Below are 15,692 nucleotides of genomic sequence, written 5' to 3'. Positions count from 1 at the left end.
TAACATTAAGCATATTTTTGGGTGATATAGGATTGCCCCTACACCATTGGATGCTCTTGCATCACTTCCCAAGTGAAAGACGCAATCAAATCATGTACCATTTTTTCAACACTTTTGAATGTCCAAGGACTTTGGTTGTATCTGCACTGGCTTGCACTCCTTTAGAAACGACTTCTCCCTTCCAAGACTTTGCAACTTCTGCTATCCTTTTCCTTTAGGTGTTTGGGATGCAACAAATCCATGTTGTGAGGATTGCTATTGAATGACCTCATTTAAACGAACAACTTCCTGTTTGAGCTGAGTTTTCTTCCCCCATAATTCATGATTGCTCTTTGACACATCAGAAAGTGCATCTTGTAAACAACCTAGTCGTGTCTGCTTGGCAATTTCCACTTTGGTGAACTTGTAATCCGAACGGCTAAGTTCTTCAATTGGCTTGTCCACCAATAGCTCAACAACTTCTACAAACTTAATCTTTTCAAAATCAATTATGATCCTACAAACAATCTTATCTTTTAAAGATTTAGACTTGGATTTCTTAATAGGAAGGTCATTTGGGGGTACCACAACCTTTCTTCTCTTCATCGTAATCTTGCTCAACCATGCAAACAAACTGAAATTTTCATCTGCAAAAATAGGTATAGTGGAGACCATAGGCATTGATCCTAATTGTATCTTTGTTGTGACTAAGCATGACTCAATTTGTATAGTTGAATTCATGGGTGCATGATAGGAAGTTTCTATCATGAACAACTCAAAACCAGTCAAGGATGTATCAAGATGGGAATCTTGACCTTTTGTGAGGGTTGGAAAATCCTCAAACACATTCCCTAAGTTTTCAAATTGTTCAACTTTTAAAATGGGAGGAGCCACTGAAGATATAGGAAGTGCCAATGTATTTATTTCTGAGATCAGGATAGAAGGTGTGAAGACAGTGGAGAATGAATCGACATCATCATCTATTGCACCCAAAAAAGGTACTTATTGCATAGAGGGTCCCTAAGTTTGTGTAGACCGCGGAGGAGATATGATCATGACTTCTCCTTCTTCCTCGTCGTCTTCTTTATCAAGTCCTTCATCTGATTCTTCTTTTGACTCTTGAGCTTGTTCAGGTGTTTGAGATAATTTAAATCCCTTTCCACCTTTCAATTTGAATTTGAGAGAATTTTTTTATATCAGAGGAAGATTTGCCTGTAATTTCTAATTGTGACTTCCTTCCAGGCGGACCAAAACTCCCACAATCCACCCCTAACTTAGGATTCACCCTTTTGAGACCTTTGATTTTCAAACATTTATTGATGTTTGCCAAAATGGATTGAAATCAATCAAGGATAGAAGTACCTTCCTTTTGCTACCACTGAATGGGAAAGGATATTGTTTATCAAAACCAATCTAATGATATTCTGGATCAAGAATATTACCATCATCTTCAATTTGAAAATTAGATGGAATCTCAAGCATATTGAGATCAATAATCTGCTGTAATGTCAACCTATAGTAGTCCATTTTCATAATATCTAACTTTGTTCCCATATCAATCCAAATTTCTTCTATATGATGAACATGAGTAAATGCTCTCATAATTTTTGAATTCATCTCTCTGTAATCAAAATCATATCTAGCTTTGAATTTCTTTAGTGTAATCAACTGAAGTTCAGCTTCTATAGCCTTTGCTTTGTGTATGGAAATGATTGTGTAATGACCGATCGCCAAGGGTTTGGTAGAGGTAATACCAAAACCTGGTCTATGCATAATATATTGATTAGATTGGACCTCCATGAGTTGTCTGGCCAATTCCATTAGACTGATTTTGTTGGTAGCATACCTAAGTAAGGTTTATGGTTCTCCTTTGAAGTACCCAACTCTCAAATTAGTAAAGCTTGGAAACTAAATAAAGATGCAACCATATTGATTAACCTTTTCCCAAGCCTCATCATACACTTTTTTGACAGACAACGTTTTTATCAAACAAGCACCGAAAATGTCCAAAGAATACATCTTGAACTCTCCTACAGTGATACTATTTGTCAAAGTAATTTGATCATAATATTCCCAAACTTGAACTTGAAGATGGTCTCCTTTGGTTGAAAGTCTTGAAAAAGATCCCATAGTAGCTGCAATATAGACAAGATAGGACTTCATCTAAAATGGTGCTGAGGTCCCTACATTGAGTAGTTGTTCACAAAGTGCAGCGTTGATAAGCTCTCCCCAAAAGATATGTTCCTTATTACTAATGATTTGAAAAATGAGCTTGTACATCCATGGTTCAAAATCACTAGAATCCTTGAGACCGCATATTTTGCTGATAAGGATAATCAAGTTTTTGTATTTTGGCTTGAAACAAGATCTGTGAATGGTTTTAAGCCATCTTGAAAAATTGCTTCTCTTGGAATCCAACCAATATAAATTAACATATTTATAATAATTTTCCTTGTTTTCATTCCATATTTCCCAAGATGCTTCCTTTGTCAAATCCACACATTTTGGAGTCCGTGGTAGTTTGAAAATTTGTTCAATAATCTCAGGGTCAAGGCTAATAATGACATTACCATCGCCATCCTTGTTTGTTTTAGACTTTGGACTGAAATGCTTTGCACATCCTAGTACAAATTCTTGTTCCAGGGCAGCCATAGGGAATGTAGACACCAAATGAATTTTACTCCATTTGACGCGTTTCATCTTATGATTAGCAGGAGCTTCTATCCTTCACAAGAAATCTATCATATCCACATACCCGATCTCTGTATCTAACACACTATCAAGAATAGACGTGACTTGAGATGGAGTTGTATGAGCCAACTCTTTATCATATTAATATTTCATTTTTCGTTTCGATTTTGTAGATGAGGACATTTCTTGTGATTGTGCTGCAATATGTAAATTCCAAAATGTGAACACATCATCAGAGGATATTACTTCCATAAAAATGTTGATTCTTGATCAGCAACAAAGGTTTGGAGTATGGATTAGATACTTGAAAGATCTAGTGTAAAGATCTTGAAAGGAGATAACATGCATATGTAAAGGCTGAAAAATGGCTTGAGAAGATGGAAACATGAGGTAAAAGTGAGCTTTTATGGATATGCTTCAAGACATGAAAGTTGAATGCATGAGAATGCGTGCAAATGATTTTTTTTGACTTTTAAAGAGTGACTTTTTGTCAAAAAGGGGTTCTCAAGATGTCATTGCATGAAAGTGAATTACATGTATATGCGACATGCGATTGGGAATGAAGGATGGGATTGCGTGTAAATGCAGATGGAGGGTGAGATTACATGTAATTGTATGTAGAGAATGAGATGCAATGTGCCTTGGCATGTAATGGTGAATATGGAATGAAATGATGCACTTGCATGCAATGATGGAAGGTGGAGTGAAGTGAAACATGCTCAAGTTCTTGGAAGAGAACTTGCAACTTCTTCCAAATGAAGAATAATGAAAAAGCAAGCAAGCAAACAACGAAAACAAGCACAAAAGAAACATGTACCTTTGGTATTAGACTCAATCCTGTCAACAAGCAAGTTACTTTTGAAATGCAAACTCGAATTTGGAATTTGGGAAAAAACCAATAGTACGAAAATGAGACTTTTCATCATTTTAAAAGAGAAAATGCACTTTTTATGGCATCTATATCAACAAGTGTGCAACATCAAGCTAAAGTATGCACCAAAACAACAAAAAAAACGGAAATGTCCACTTGAAGATTAATGTGCCAAGAATGAAGGGAAAAAAGGTCCAACTTAAAAAAATTCTCAAAACAAATTTGAGCCTCTTCAACCTTGCAATGATAAATTCGAAAAGAGCATTCAATTAGGCGTTTTTGGGTAGGAATGCCAAAAACGTTCCCTACAATCCCTCAAAATACTGACGTTTTTAATAAATGCAAGTTCTTGGGACGTTTTTGGTCAAAAACGTGTTTCAAATCTGCCCCAAAATGAATTGTTTTTGCAAATGAAGGCCAAAACATAATCCCAATAACAATAATATGGATAAAAAACCCCAAAACGATTCCTCCATGAGCCAAAATGTGATCAACAACAGCACAAAAATGGATGTTTTTGGTCAAAAACGTGTTTGCAAATCACCATAAAATGAAGCAATTTTGGTGAATTCAAACGTCCAGGGCATGATAATGCCAAGGAATGCAAAAATGACCCCCTTGGGAATTTCAAGCCATATTATGATCCAATCTAAGCATTTTAGTGTAAAACGTGTTCTTGGAGGGCATGTGCATGGAGTTTTGCCTTCAGTCTTCAAAATCAGGTTTCATGAAGACATGTGCATGCATTAGAAGGTAAATCGCACCTTTTGGTTAAGATTGCATGTTTTAAAAATATGTTTAAGAGTCTCCCCATTCAAATCACACCTTTTGGATGCAAATGCATGTTTTAAAAACACATGTAATGGAGTCCATAAGCAAAATCGCACCTTTTGGATGCATATGCATATTTTAAAATTTGCTCACAAATGACCCTTAGTGTAGAATCCCACCTTTTGGGAATCACTGCATGTTTTGAAAATCGAATATGCATGTCTCACCTTTTGGGAGTCATTGCATATTTTAAAACATATGTAATGACATGTTTTTTGTGTTATAAAATTGCCATTTCATTCAAAATCGCACCTTTCAGATGCAAATACATATTTTGATGTAAATGTGCTTGTAGACATGTTACCACAACTAAAGTGATGAATTAAGCACATGCCAATTTTAATTTTTGAAGAAATATTTCTCAAATGGGTCATAAATAATATTTACACTATATAGATAAATATATAATGTGCAAATATCATTTTAAAAAAGTAATATTTACTAAGATGTTTTGAATTGAAAATAAAATAAAAATCAAACTATATAGTTAATATAGTCACTTAAGTGAAAATTAAAAAACAACTCAACTTAAAAATATAACATAAAGTGCTCTATAGTTACTTTAAGTGAAAAATTAAAATGATAAATTAACTTAAAAACATAACATAAAGTGAATTTATGTTATATTTTTCAAAAAGTGAATGTCAACTTCAAAATATAACATGATATTTTAATTCGTGCAGTTGCACTTGGAAAATCCACTTTTTGGACACTAAAATGGCCATACCTTTTGATTGTCAACTCCGATTAAGGCCTAAGATAGATCAAATCAAAGGGACAACCAAAAGCAATAACTTGAGAAAAACCAAAGGACCAAAAGCCAACAAACACACACTCTAAAATGAGAAAAAGGATGTTGAAGACTTCAAAATTCAAGCATAGGATCAACAAATAGAAAAACTAAGACTTCACAAAAGCCTTTGGTAAAAGGATTTATTAAATCAATTAGAAATAATTGGTTGATCAATAATAACCAATTAAATAATGAATTAAACTCAGAGAAATGCGAAACTAAGTTGAAAAGTTTCATATTGTTACCTACATTTTGTGGTGACAAAATGCAAGACAATAGCTAGCTCTGTCTGGAGAATGTTGCTTGTTCTTGGAAACAAAGAGTGAGATAGACTCCAATATTCTAAGTGCCTTCGTCCACTCCATGGCAATAGAGTTAGGCAACTCAAAAGAAAAAAAAAAAAAAACAAAAACCTACGACCCTAAAACAAAAATTATGTTCAAGAGGTACTTATTTGATAATTATTGAAAGTAATGTTTCAGATGTTGTCCACTGTAGGGCAGTGGCATTGGTGCTCCATCCCAATATGCAAGCTGAAAACTATTTTCGCTTACAATTTGATGAATTGTGAAGGGTCCTCGCCAAAGAGAATCGAACTTGGCATGCATTTCTTTTGGTTCTCATCTTTTGTCCCAGAGTAGAACAAGATCACCAATTTGAAATTCTCTATAGTTGGCCTTTTTATTAAAAAGAACTTTTACTTTTTGCTGATGAGCAACAGGTGTGTCAACCATCTCTTTCCTCCGCTCCTCCAATTGCTAAAGAAACATAATCCTCTTATCTAGTGCATCTGAATAAGTTTCATCTTTGATGGCTCGTACTAACTTGAGATCAGGAAGCTCTAATGTTATTGGAATCTCAACATTGATCCCATATAGCAACTGAAAGGGCGACATTCCAATTGCCCATTTCAAAACAAAGCATCAAACAATGCCTTGTGCCAGGTTCTCTGATTTGATTCAACCAACTTTTTTATGATGGTCACTAAATTCTTGTTGCTTGATTCAACTTGACCATTACCCTATGGATAATAATTAGATGCATGTGCCAGAATTATCTCATGATTGAAAAAAAACTCAGTTACTTCCTTGGAAGAGAAAGTAGTTACATTATCTAAAACAATTTAATTCAGAACACCAAAACGTGAAATGATGTTCTGCTTTAGGAAGTCACAAATTATTTCTGATGTAGAACCCTTTATTGGAATTGCTTTGACCCATTTAGTGAAGTAGTCTGTTGTTGCTAGGATATGCATATGACCCTTGCTTGACAATGGATCAATAGTACCAATGAAACCAATTCCCCATTGTTGAAAAGGTTCATTGATCACAACTAGCTTTAATGGAAGAGCAGCAATTTTTTTTTCTTGCCAACGAATTGCTGACACAATTTGCATTTCTTCACCCATTGATAAACATCTTGAAAAAGTGTGGGCCAATAGTATTGTGCTCTCAAAATCTTATGTGTTGTCATTGGTGTTGAGAAATGTCCACTACATGTCTGATTATGGAAAGAATCCAAAATTTGCACTTGCTGACTTTTATCAACACATCTAAGGAAAGTTCCATCCATCGCATGCTTGTAGAGACCATTTTCCCAAAGAAAGGAACTTGAAGCTTTCAACTTAAGAGTCCTTTGTTCTTTGTATGTTAAATGTGGAGGACATTCGCCATAGCTCAAATTGTATTCCATATTAGAGTACAAATCATTTGTAGTGCTAACAAACAAAACAATAGGAAGAGAAGAAGAATTCTCATCTTCTACTTGCAAGGGTTCATTCCATAAGCTGACAGAGTCCTCTACGACAAAACTAACTTGGTAGGTCGTATCTCCATATCATATTCCTTAATCTTAGCAATCCAATTTCCTCTTTTAGTACCAAAATCTTGCTGTGTTAGAATAGTCTTGACAATAGTATTTGGAACTAAAGCAATGATATGAGAATTCAAAATATAGAACTTGAAATGCTTCACTGCTTTAACAACATAAGCATGTTTCTCCATTTGACTATATTTCAATTCATGAGCCTTTAAAGGAGAACTCATAAACGAAATTGGTGATTCAATACCTTCATCATTTTTCTGCATTAGAATAGCAGAAAGAGTATGTTCTGAAGCATAACTGTACATGATGAAGCTTTTTATATAATTAGGACATACTAACACAGCAGCATGTGCTTTGACATCTTTGATTTCTGCAAATTCTTTTGTTCCTTCTTGATTCCAATGGAAAGCATTCTTTCCTTTCATCATCTCAACAATGTGATGAGTCTTTTTCAGCAAAATTTGGTACAAATCTTCTCAGAAAATTCAGCTTTCCAAAGAAAGAATGAACTGTAGTTTTACTTGATGGTAATTGCTTGCATCTTTTTGGGATCAATCTTAATACCTTCTTTTGACACAATCTATCCCAACAACTTACCTTCCATCAAGCCAAACATTGATTTTTTAGTATTCAATGACACACCATGTTGTCTACATCTTTCTAAGACTTGCCGAAAATGAAAGAAATGATCTTGACGTCCTTTAGAGTAAACAATCAAATTATCCAAGTATACAACAATGTTGTCATTGATAAGACCATTAAAAGCAAGATCCATTGCTTGTTGAAAAGTTGCTCCAGCATTGATAAGACCAAAAGGCATCTGTTGATATGCAAAAGTCCCCCATGGGGTAGTAAATGCTGTCTTATACTGATCATCTTCACAAATCTCAATTTGATTGTTACTTGAGAAACCATCTAACATGGATAGCATTTTTGAACCAGTAACAACTTGTAATACTTGATCCATGACTAGTAGTGGATAGTTATCCTTAAGAGATGCCTAATTAAGATTACAAAAATCCACACATATGCGAATCTCTCCATTCTTCTTTCTAACAGGAACTATATTAGCTAACCATGATGAATGATGAATAGGAAAAATAATACCTGCTTCAAACATTAATTGAATTTGAGCTAGAATGGTACCCAAAATCTTGGGATTGTATTGTCTTTGCTTTTGGGGAAAAGGAACTGTGCTAAACTTAAGAGGAATATCATGTTGTACTTCTTTTGGACAAAAAGACTTCCGATCTTCATTAGAATAAGTTAAGACATCTTTGTAGCCACGAATCAAGGTGATGAACTTTACGTTCTCATCCTTCGTACACCAATTACCGATGTTAACTAGCTTTGGATCTTCTTCAGTTACAATATTGTATTTCTCATATTGCTCCAAAGATCTCAACCTTGTCTTTTGTTGTTCCTTAAAATATCTATCATGCTTGTCAAACAATTTTTCCAAAGAAATGAAATTATTGGGAATCTTGTTTCCTCTTAGCTAAATAACTTCATTACTAGTTTTAGGATCTATGTTAGAAATCACTTCATTCGAAGCATTTTCACTTCCTTCAAAGTACATATCATCAAAACCTTCCTTAGTTTCAAGAAAATTGACAATCTGAGTATCATCATTAAACACTTGCCAATGCTCACAATTATTTGGGATACTTGGTCAATAAACCGATTGTATTTCATATATATTATCTTCAAAATCTTGATGAGGAAGTAACAGGGAAGCTGAAATAGCAAGTTAATTAGCCCTATCATTCAACTCTGTAGGAATTACTGAAATATTGAAAGCATTGAACAACTTGATTTAATCCCAAGCTAAATCACAGTAATGTCTAAGTCGATAATTTTTGGCTTGATATTGACCCTTGACATACTACTAACTCAGCATCTCCCTTTACATGCAAATTTTGGATTCCTTTGGCTTGCGTCATGTTCAACCCCAATAACAAGGCTTCATATTCAGCCGTGTTATTGGTATTAGGAAATTGCAATTTGTAAGAAAAAGGATAAAACTCATCTTTAGGTGAAATCAATACAACTCCAACACTAGATCCCATGAAAGCACTTCCATCAAATTCCATGATCCAAACAGTAGTAGAACTACTTGAACTTGCTCCACAATTATTAAGAATGAGTTTTCCTTCAAGGGAATCGGTGGAATCACTTTCAAATTTTTTTTTTCTTCTTCTTTAAGTCAATCCATATGATCATCTTCAAAAACAACTCCTTCCTTTGCCTTGACTGACAATTGATTAGGAATAATATCTTCTTCTATAACTTCAACTGCATCAACAAACCTTTCAGTGTCTAATAGTAATGAAGAACTTTGAGAATCAGTCCAATTTTTGGCAAATTTAGACACTTCATCAGCATGTAGGTAGTAATTACCCATTCCGGCTGGCTCAAACAAGATTTGAGCATTTGGGTTGTTGGATTTAACCACCACATACTTTGTTTCTCTTTCAGGATACAATTTTTGCATAACACTTTTAATTAGTATCCTAGCTCCAGTCATGTCGATATTGAGTTCACCTCCCTATGGCCAAGTAACATACCATAAGAAGCTGGTATATTTGCAACCAAAATGGTCATCTTGATCTTTTTGTCTACGAAAGATGCAAAGGCAAATTGAGCATCTTTGATTTGTCCTTTTAGCAATACTTATTTATTCTCCATAGAATAGCAATTACCAAAAGACTTAGTTAAAATTAACCCTAAAGCATCTGCAACCTTGGCTAGCATAACATTATCAGAGGCACCAGAATCTATGACACAATTGCTTAACTTGAAACCATTAATTAGTAGGGAAAGGTTCAGTCTTTCCTATAACTGAAGATGGAATGGTAAGTCTTAGGTTATTTGGTGTACTTTTAGATTCAGGGCCAATTAAATGAGTTTAAGTAGGCTGGGATTCTTTGACAAATTTGGTAAGTCTATCTAGCTGATCCGGATAGGCTTGTAGGTATTCTACCTTAGACATCTGAATTTTAGTCTTCGTAGCATGATCTATAATATCAAAAGCCTAGAAAGAATTGACTGAAGAAGAACTGAAATTTTCAGCCTGGGTCTTAATAGTAGTATTAGGCATGGTGGATTTAGAAATACTAGATGCAGGAGTAGTTTGATCAGCACTTACTTGGTTTCTAGCTGGATCATTAGGTAGGCTAGGAAGAGCTATTCCCCTCTTTGCAATGGTAACATACATTTGAGGAGTATCCAACTTCTTTTCAACCTCTTCTTGTTGTTGAGCCAACTTGGTTTTTGAATGTGTCATGACTACATAAGCTTGATCAAAATCAATTTCATGATCATCATCATTGTATTGTATGTACCCAATAGTAGAGTCGCCAACTGCTTAATGATCTTCATGGTATAGAGCACCCTCTACTTTAGCCTATATAACCATTGCTGTTTCATCTCCTCATACTATTGCCTCCAACACAATTGTGCCTTCTCTATACTACTGTGCTGCTGCTCTGGATCTGCTGAAGCATGCCTCTGCTGAGAACATCGACTGAGCAACTACATTAGCACTCAACTATTTTCCTTGAAGCCTATGTTGTTTGCATTATGGATGTGTTAGAGTTGTTTTTTTGTAAATTTAGCGAAAATTCCGTCATAAATTTGGTGCCTATTTTTTATCTGGTTGATTATGATTTTGTTGACTTACCATGAGAGAGCTTATAACAACAATTACACATTCTAGTGACTAGAGAATCATAGGTGATATGGACTTGTCACCAGCTTTGTATTTTGTTTTACTTGAATGAGAGAAATAAATGCCTGATTATTGTAGCTGTTGCAATTTTATTACTTAAAACAATCATTGTGGAAAAGTGTCTTGAATTCAATGTTTTAAATGCTTTAGATTTACATTAAAGATGCTTTGTCATTTTACCAAAGTCCCAATTCATTAGTGAGCAAGAACTGACCTTTATATAAAGTAAGTTCATATTGTTTTGACGAAGAAGATTGACTTTATCTTGGATGCACAAATGGGATGCCTCGTGGGATCTTTCTTTCATATTTCATCATAGAACATCCTGGGGCATTTACAGTTTGGTTTAACTGCTATATCAAAGGTTACATTTTTTATATAAAAATTTCCACTAGACATGCTGTATCTGTACTCTAAACATCTACTTATTTGTCTCTATTCATTGCAGAGAATCCTCATCAGATTATATTGTAATTCAGTGGAACTTGCCAACTTTTGTTACGCTTCTACACGTTATTTATGGTGCTGCATTAAATCCCTCATTCACTAATTTTGTGCCAATCTTGGAGGTATGACACTTGAATTTGTTTCTTTTGATGATTACCAAGCAACATAGCTCTATCACGTTAAAAGGTATGCTTGTTAGTAGTAAATTAATCATTGAATGATGAATGTAATGAGCCCTGCAGGCTCAATCTTATTCCAGGCTAATGTGTGACCTTGTTGATTTTGGACTCAAGGAATTTTGTCAATCACTTTGCTTATGATTTTTAACCTTGCTGGGCACGTGTTTCAATCTGATTGTTCTCTCTTGGACTGATATCAAATATTCTTTTAATGCTTGCAACTGATTACTAAGATGTCTGAGCAATTAACTAATATGCAAAAGCAATTCATTTTGCATCTTCAAATGCATACATATTTAACCTACATATGAAAATGTGCTCCTATGATAGCCAGACAATAATACAAACACTTGGCATGCAACTCTTTAGAGCTGGAAAAGATTTAATTTCATATAAGAAATATATACAAGCTCTTTTATGCCCAAGCATATCCGGAAAGACGAGCTGTTTTTATTTATTTATTGAAATGTGGAATCACACATTTATAAATTATCAATGAATGCAACAGCTGAAAGTGATCGATCTGCTTTATCCACCGATTTCTCCACCATGAAATTCAAACTAAATCCCCACACCATTTCAGAAGTTCATGTGGTGATAAGGAATTAACTAGCAAAGTAAAAAAATCTAATAGAACCAGATTAGCTTAAAAAGGGAAACTACCTATTCAGTGACAACCATCACAATCAAAATAAAAGTATTTTAAATGCTACTGATACTACTAGAAATAACATAAAAATATATGGTATAATCAACTGTAATGTCCCCATTCCCCCTCTTATTGAATTCTCAGGACTAATTTCAGTTTTCTCTAAATTCTATCCATTAACACTTGTACTTAAAAGACTCAGATGATGACCTGTGTTCTTTCACAACATCCACTTCCTTATTATAAAACAATGACAAAATAATCTGAGAATACTCTTTTTAAATTGCTTAAACTCTCTTTTTTACATTCAACTGTATATACGTATCTGACTATATATATTTGAATCTAATAACATGAGAATGGGATAACCCCTGTTTTCATTCCTTATTAATTAACTTTTTGCTGGTTTGCAAATTCTTCTATTCTCTCAACCTCATCTCTACATGCTTTGGCTTACATATATTGCCACTTTCTTAAACCATCTCTTTCTTTAAGATTTTGCATTCTTCACTTTTTATCATTGAAATGATCATTTGTTTCTCTTATTGTTCTTATTCTAATCACTGTCCCATACTCTTCCTTGCAATAATGTTGATGATGTCTATATAAGCTGTTGTTCCATGATTTCCTCTTTATTATGCTGTTTATCAATTAATACTTGTGTCCTCTTTTACCCACCATATGCTTGGATCAAATAAATAAGAGTCTGATGTGTAGATGGAATTGGTTGAACTTAGAATGTGACTCCATTATTATCCATATATGATTGATTATCCCTGATTCTGTTCACTTTAATATATCTATTTCATTTTCTTGACCCCGTAGAATCCATATTATTGTTACGCATCCCATGTCATATGTATTTATTCTAATTGACAATATTCCTTTGCTATCACAGCAATCCTCTGTGGCTTGACTACATATTGTATGATACATTCCACTGTTTCATATTTTGATTTTTTGGATCCTATTCACATAGGCTTAATCTCCCAACCATGAATCATACTTATCCCCACACATCCTAACTTAATAGAACGACCCTCCTTACCTTGGGACTGGGCTTGGGATGTTCTTAAGTCCAACCATTTGAGTAATCCGGTGGTTTGAGTGTCCCATAAGTTATTTCCCAAATAATGAAGCATCTAGACAAACAAAAAACAATCACATGATTGACACATCTGCCTATTTCTACCTTAGCCAAGGATTTCAAATTGGGTTCATAAACTTGATCTCCACCACTCGACTTGACAACGTATTTCATTACTGGAACATGCATGAGCTATTATGTATTTTTCTATTACTTAGTTAACTGATTTCATTCTTGATTTGTGCAGGTTATCTACACCTCCTCACCATTTAAGGCTAACATGCCGGTGATTCCTAAGTGCTTGAGAGATTATATCCACTTTATTTGATTTACACCTCTTCACCTTTGATGGCATCCTTGCCGGTGAATTCCTCGGTGTTTGGACTTCATGATATTACTCTCATCTCTGTATGTTGTATAAAAGAAAAGAAATAAATTTGGGCAGGATCACTAGTTCATGGTTATCATTATAATTTCATCTCCCATATCCATGGTTGAAACTTGAGACAATCTCATGGTTAAAGAACAATGGGTGACGTGAAAACATACCCTATGAATTCCAATTAGAAAGCTATATAAATGCATACTCCATTCAGTCTGTATTTAATTTGGCAACGGTATTTATTTTTACATGGAAAGATGAATATAGCATGACATCGATTGGCATAGCATTATGAATAAAAGAATTAATGGATTTTTAGCATGTTTCGGTGGAACTCAGTATATCTTACGTGGTTTATACAGACTGCTTCTTGCTTCTGCGACTGGGAAAGATAGACTCTGCACTTCCTTGCATTGATCCCGCGGATAGAAAAAGCCGTGAAGGTGAGATGAAAACGGGGTGACAAGTTAATGAAGCCGGTATTATTCTCAGATTCTCCTCCCTTTGTTCAAACGTATAAGTAGATAAAAGAAGAGCCACTGAAATGCAGAGAGGAGTAGGTTATGGCAAATACGATCATTGAGACTATTAAAATGGTTGCTTGGCTCTTCGGCTACCTTCAGTTACAAAAAAGGCCATTCGAATGCCTTTCAAATCGAATTTTTAAAAGAAGAAATAAAGAGGGAAAGAATAAGAAGTTGAAGAGTTTTAATTTTAATTTTATTATTATTATGCATATCATATAAATGTTCATTTGTACGTATTGATGAAGTGACATCATTAGATTATAAACTTATAATCCATTGGTGTCACCTCATTTTTATATACATGCGTTTGTATTTGAGGGTGTATAATAATGATTAAATAATAATTTCAAATAATAAATCTTCAAAGGTATGAATTGTATTTTTAATTTATATTATTTAAGTTTTTATTATATTGTTTTTCTAATAGCTCATGTGGTCTCATAATGCAACATGTTGTCAAGTCTTCGTATCCTTTCCAAGGTAGTCTTAGGTCATGCTTGTTGATCCTGATGATTGGACCAATTGACCATCCCTTTCGGATGATCCCATTTAGCAATGCTTCCCCCCTCTTCAGTCTTCTTCTTGCAATCACCCAAACAAAATATTCTCGCCAAGACATTAATTCAAAGATATATTAATTGTTAATGTTGATCATCTAATGATAGTTATAGATTTCATCAACGTCTATAATAACTAACTCATTTCACATGATCATGAATGAAATAACTAATTATCAATTAATACAACGTATATAATTAACTAACTCACTTCACATAATCAGGAAAGAAATAAATTGATATGACGTCTATCATTAATTAACTTGTTTCACATGATCAAGAAAGAAATAATTCGTTAAACCAACGGCTATGATCAATTTAAGACTTAGGAAAAAATTTGGGATGTAAGCTACATCTTGGTGGGTAGACCTTCACTTTGAACCTGTTCAACTGGTTCAAAGCTCTTCTATACCAAATTTAGTCTTGTGAGTTATTCAGTTGGCAAAATCCTCAAACTCGATCAATATAAAGCTATGTGATTGCTTGAAATAGTTGAATGTTTGTATAATGTTCATAAAAAAATGATTAGATGCTTGCAAGAAGGATATAGATCTTTGACTTCAATTATGAATCCAATAACTATATTTCAATGCTTTTAAAAGACCGGTGTCTCTGCTTATTTGAGCAATGGAGTCAATCACAATGAAGACTATTACGTACAACTTTATGAGAGAATATTTATCCTAAATATCATCAATTACTCTTGAGCTTTGCAAAAGATAATTTTTAAATGCAATTTTGTGTAAGCCAAAAAGAATTTAACTTCTTAGGTGGGAAGCCTGATTAGCCAGAATTGAGGAAACATATGTATATTTCACACCATCCTTGTTTGTTGAACACAAGATGCATAAAATACCCAATGCAAAAGAAAGGCTTGTTTGGAATAATTCAATAATCTTTTTATTGATCATAAAGGACAGGTCAACATTCCAATTGTAATCTCTTTGCCTTAAGTAAAAATAAATAGCAGAGCATTTAATTTATTATTGAAAATATAATATATAAATTTATATTAAGGTCATGCTTTATTATTTATATTACACCTTACAAAAAAATATCACTTTACCAATGCTTCTCTTTCGAATATCTCTTTGAATGTCTTGTTTGTTTTTTCAATGTAACTTTGATTCTCATTATATATCTTC

General features: G+C 34.0%; 1 protein-coding gene across 2 annotated transcripts in view; it reads left to right on the top strand.

The window, feature by feature from the left end:
- Positions 1–15,692, top strand: part of LOC149552640 (ubiquitin-protein ligase) — a 249,298-nt gene that overhangs the window by 40,931 nt on the left and 192,675 nt on the right. For both annotated transcript variants that reach the window (XM_089788214.1, XM_089788217.1), the window contains one exon: positions 11,168–11,288. In XM_089788214.1, coding sequence (XP_089644340.1) covers positions 11,168–11,288 — 121 coding nt within the window. Of the gene's footprint in view, positions 1–11,167; positions 11,289–15,692 lie in introns of those variants that run through there.

Source organism: Cupressus sempervirens, chromosome 6 (genome assembly GCF_028749045.1).
Source record: "Cupressus sempervirens isolate cs-2001-9-10 chromosome 6, ASM2874904v1, whole genome shotgun sequence".
In the NCBI taxonomy this organism is placed as follows: domain Eukaryota; kingdom Viridiplantae; phylum Streptophyta; class Pinopsida; order Cupressales; family Cupressaceae; genus Cupressus; species Cupressus sempervirens.
Note: the sequence above shows the minus strand (reverse complement) of the source record. Positions and strands in the feature narration are given on the sequence as shown.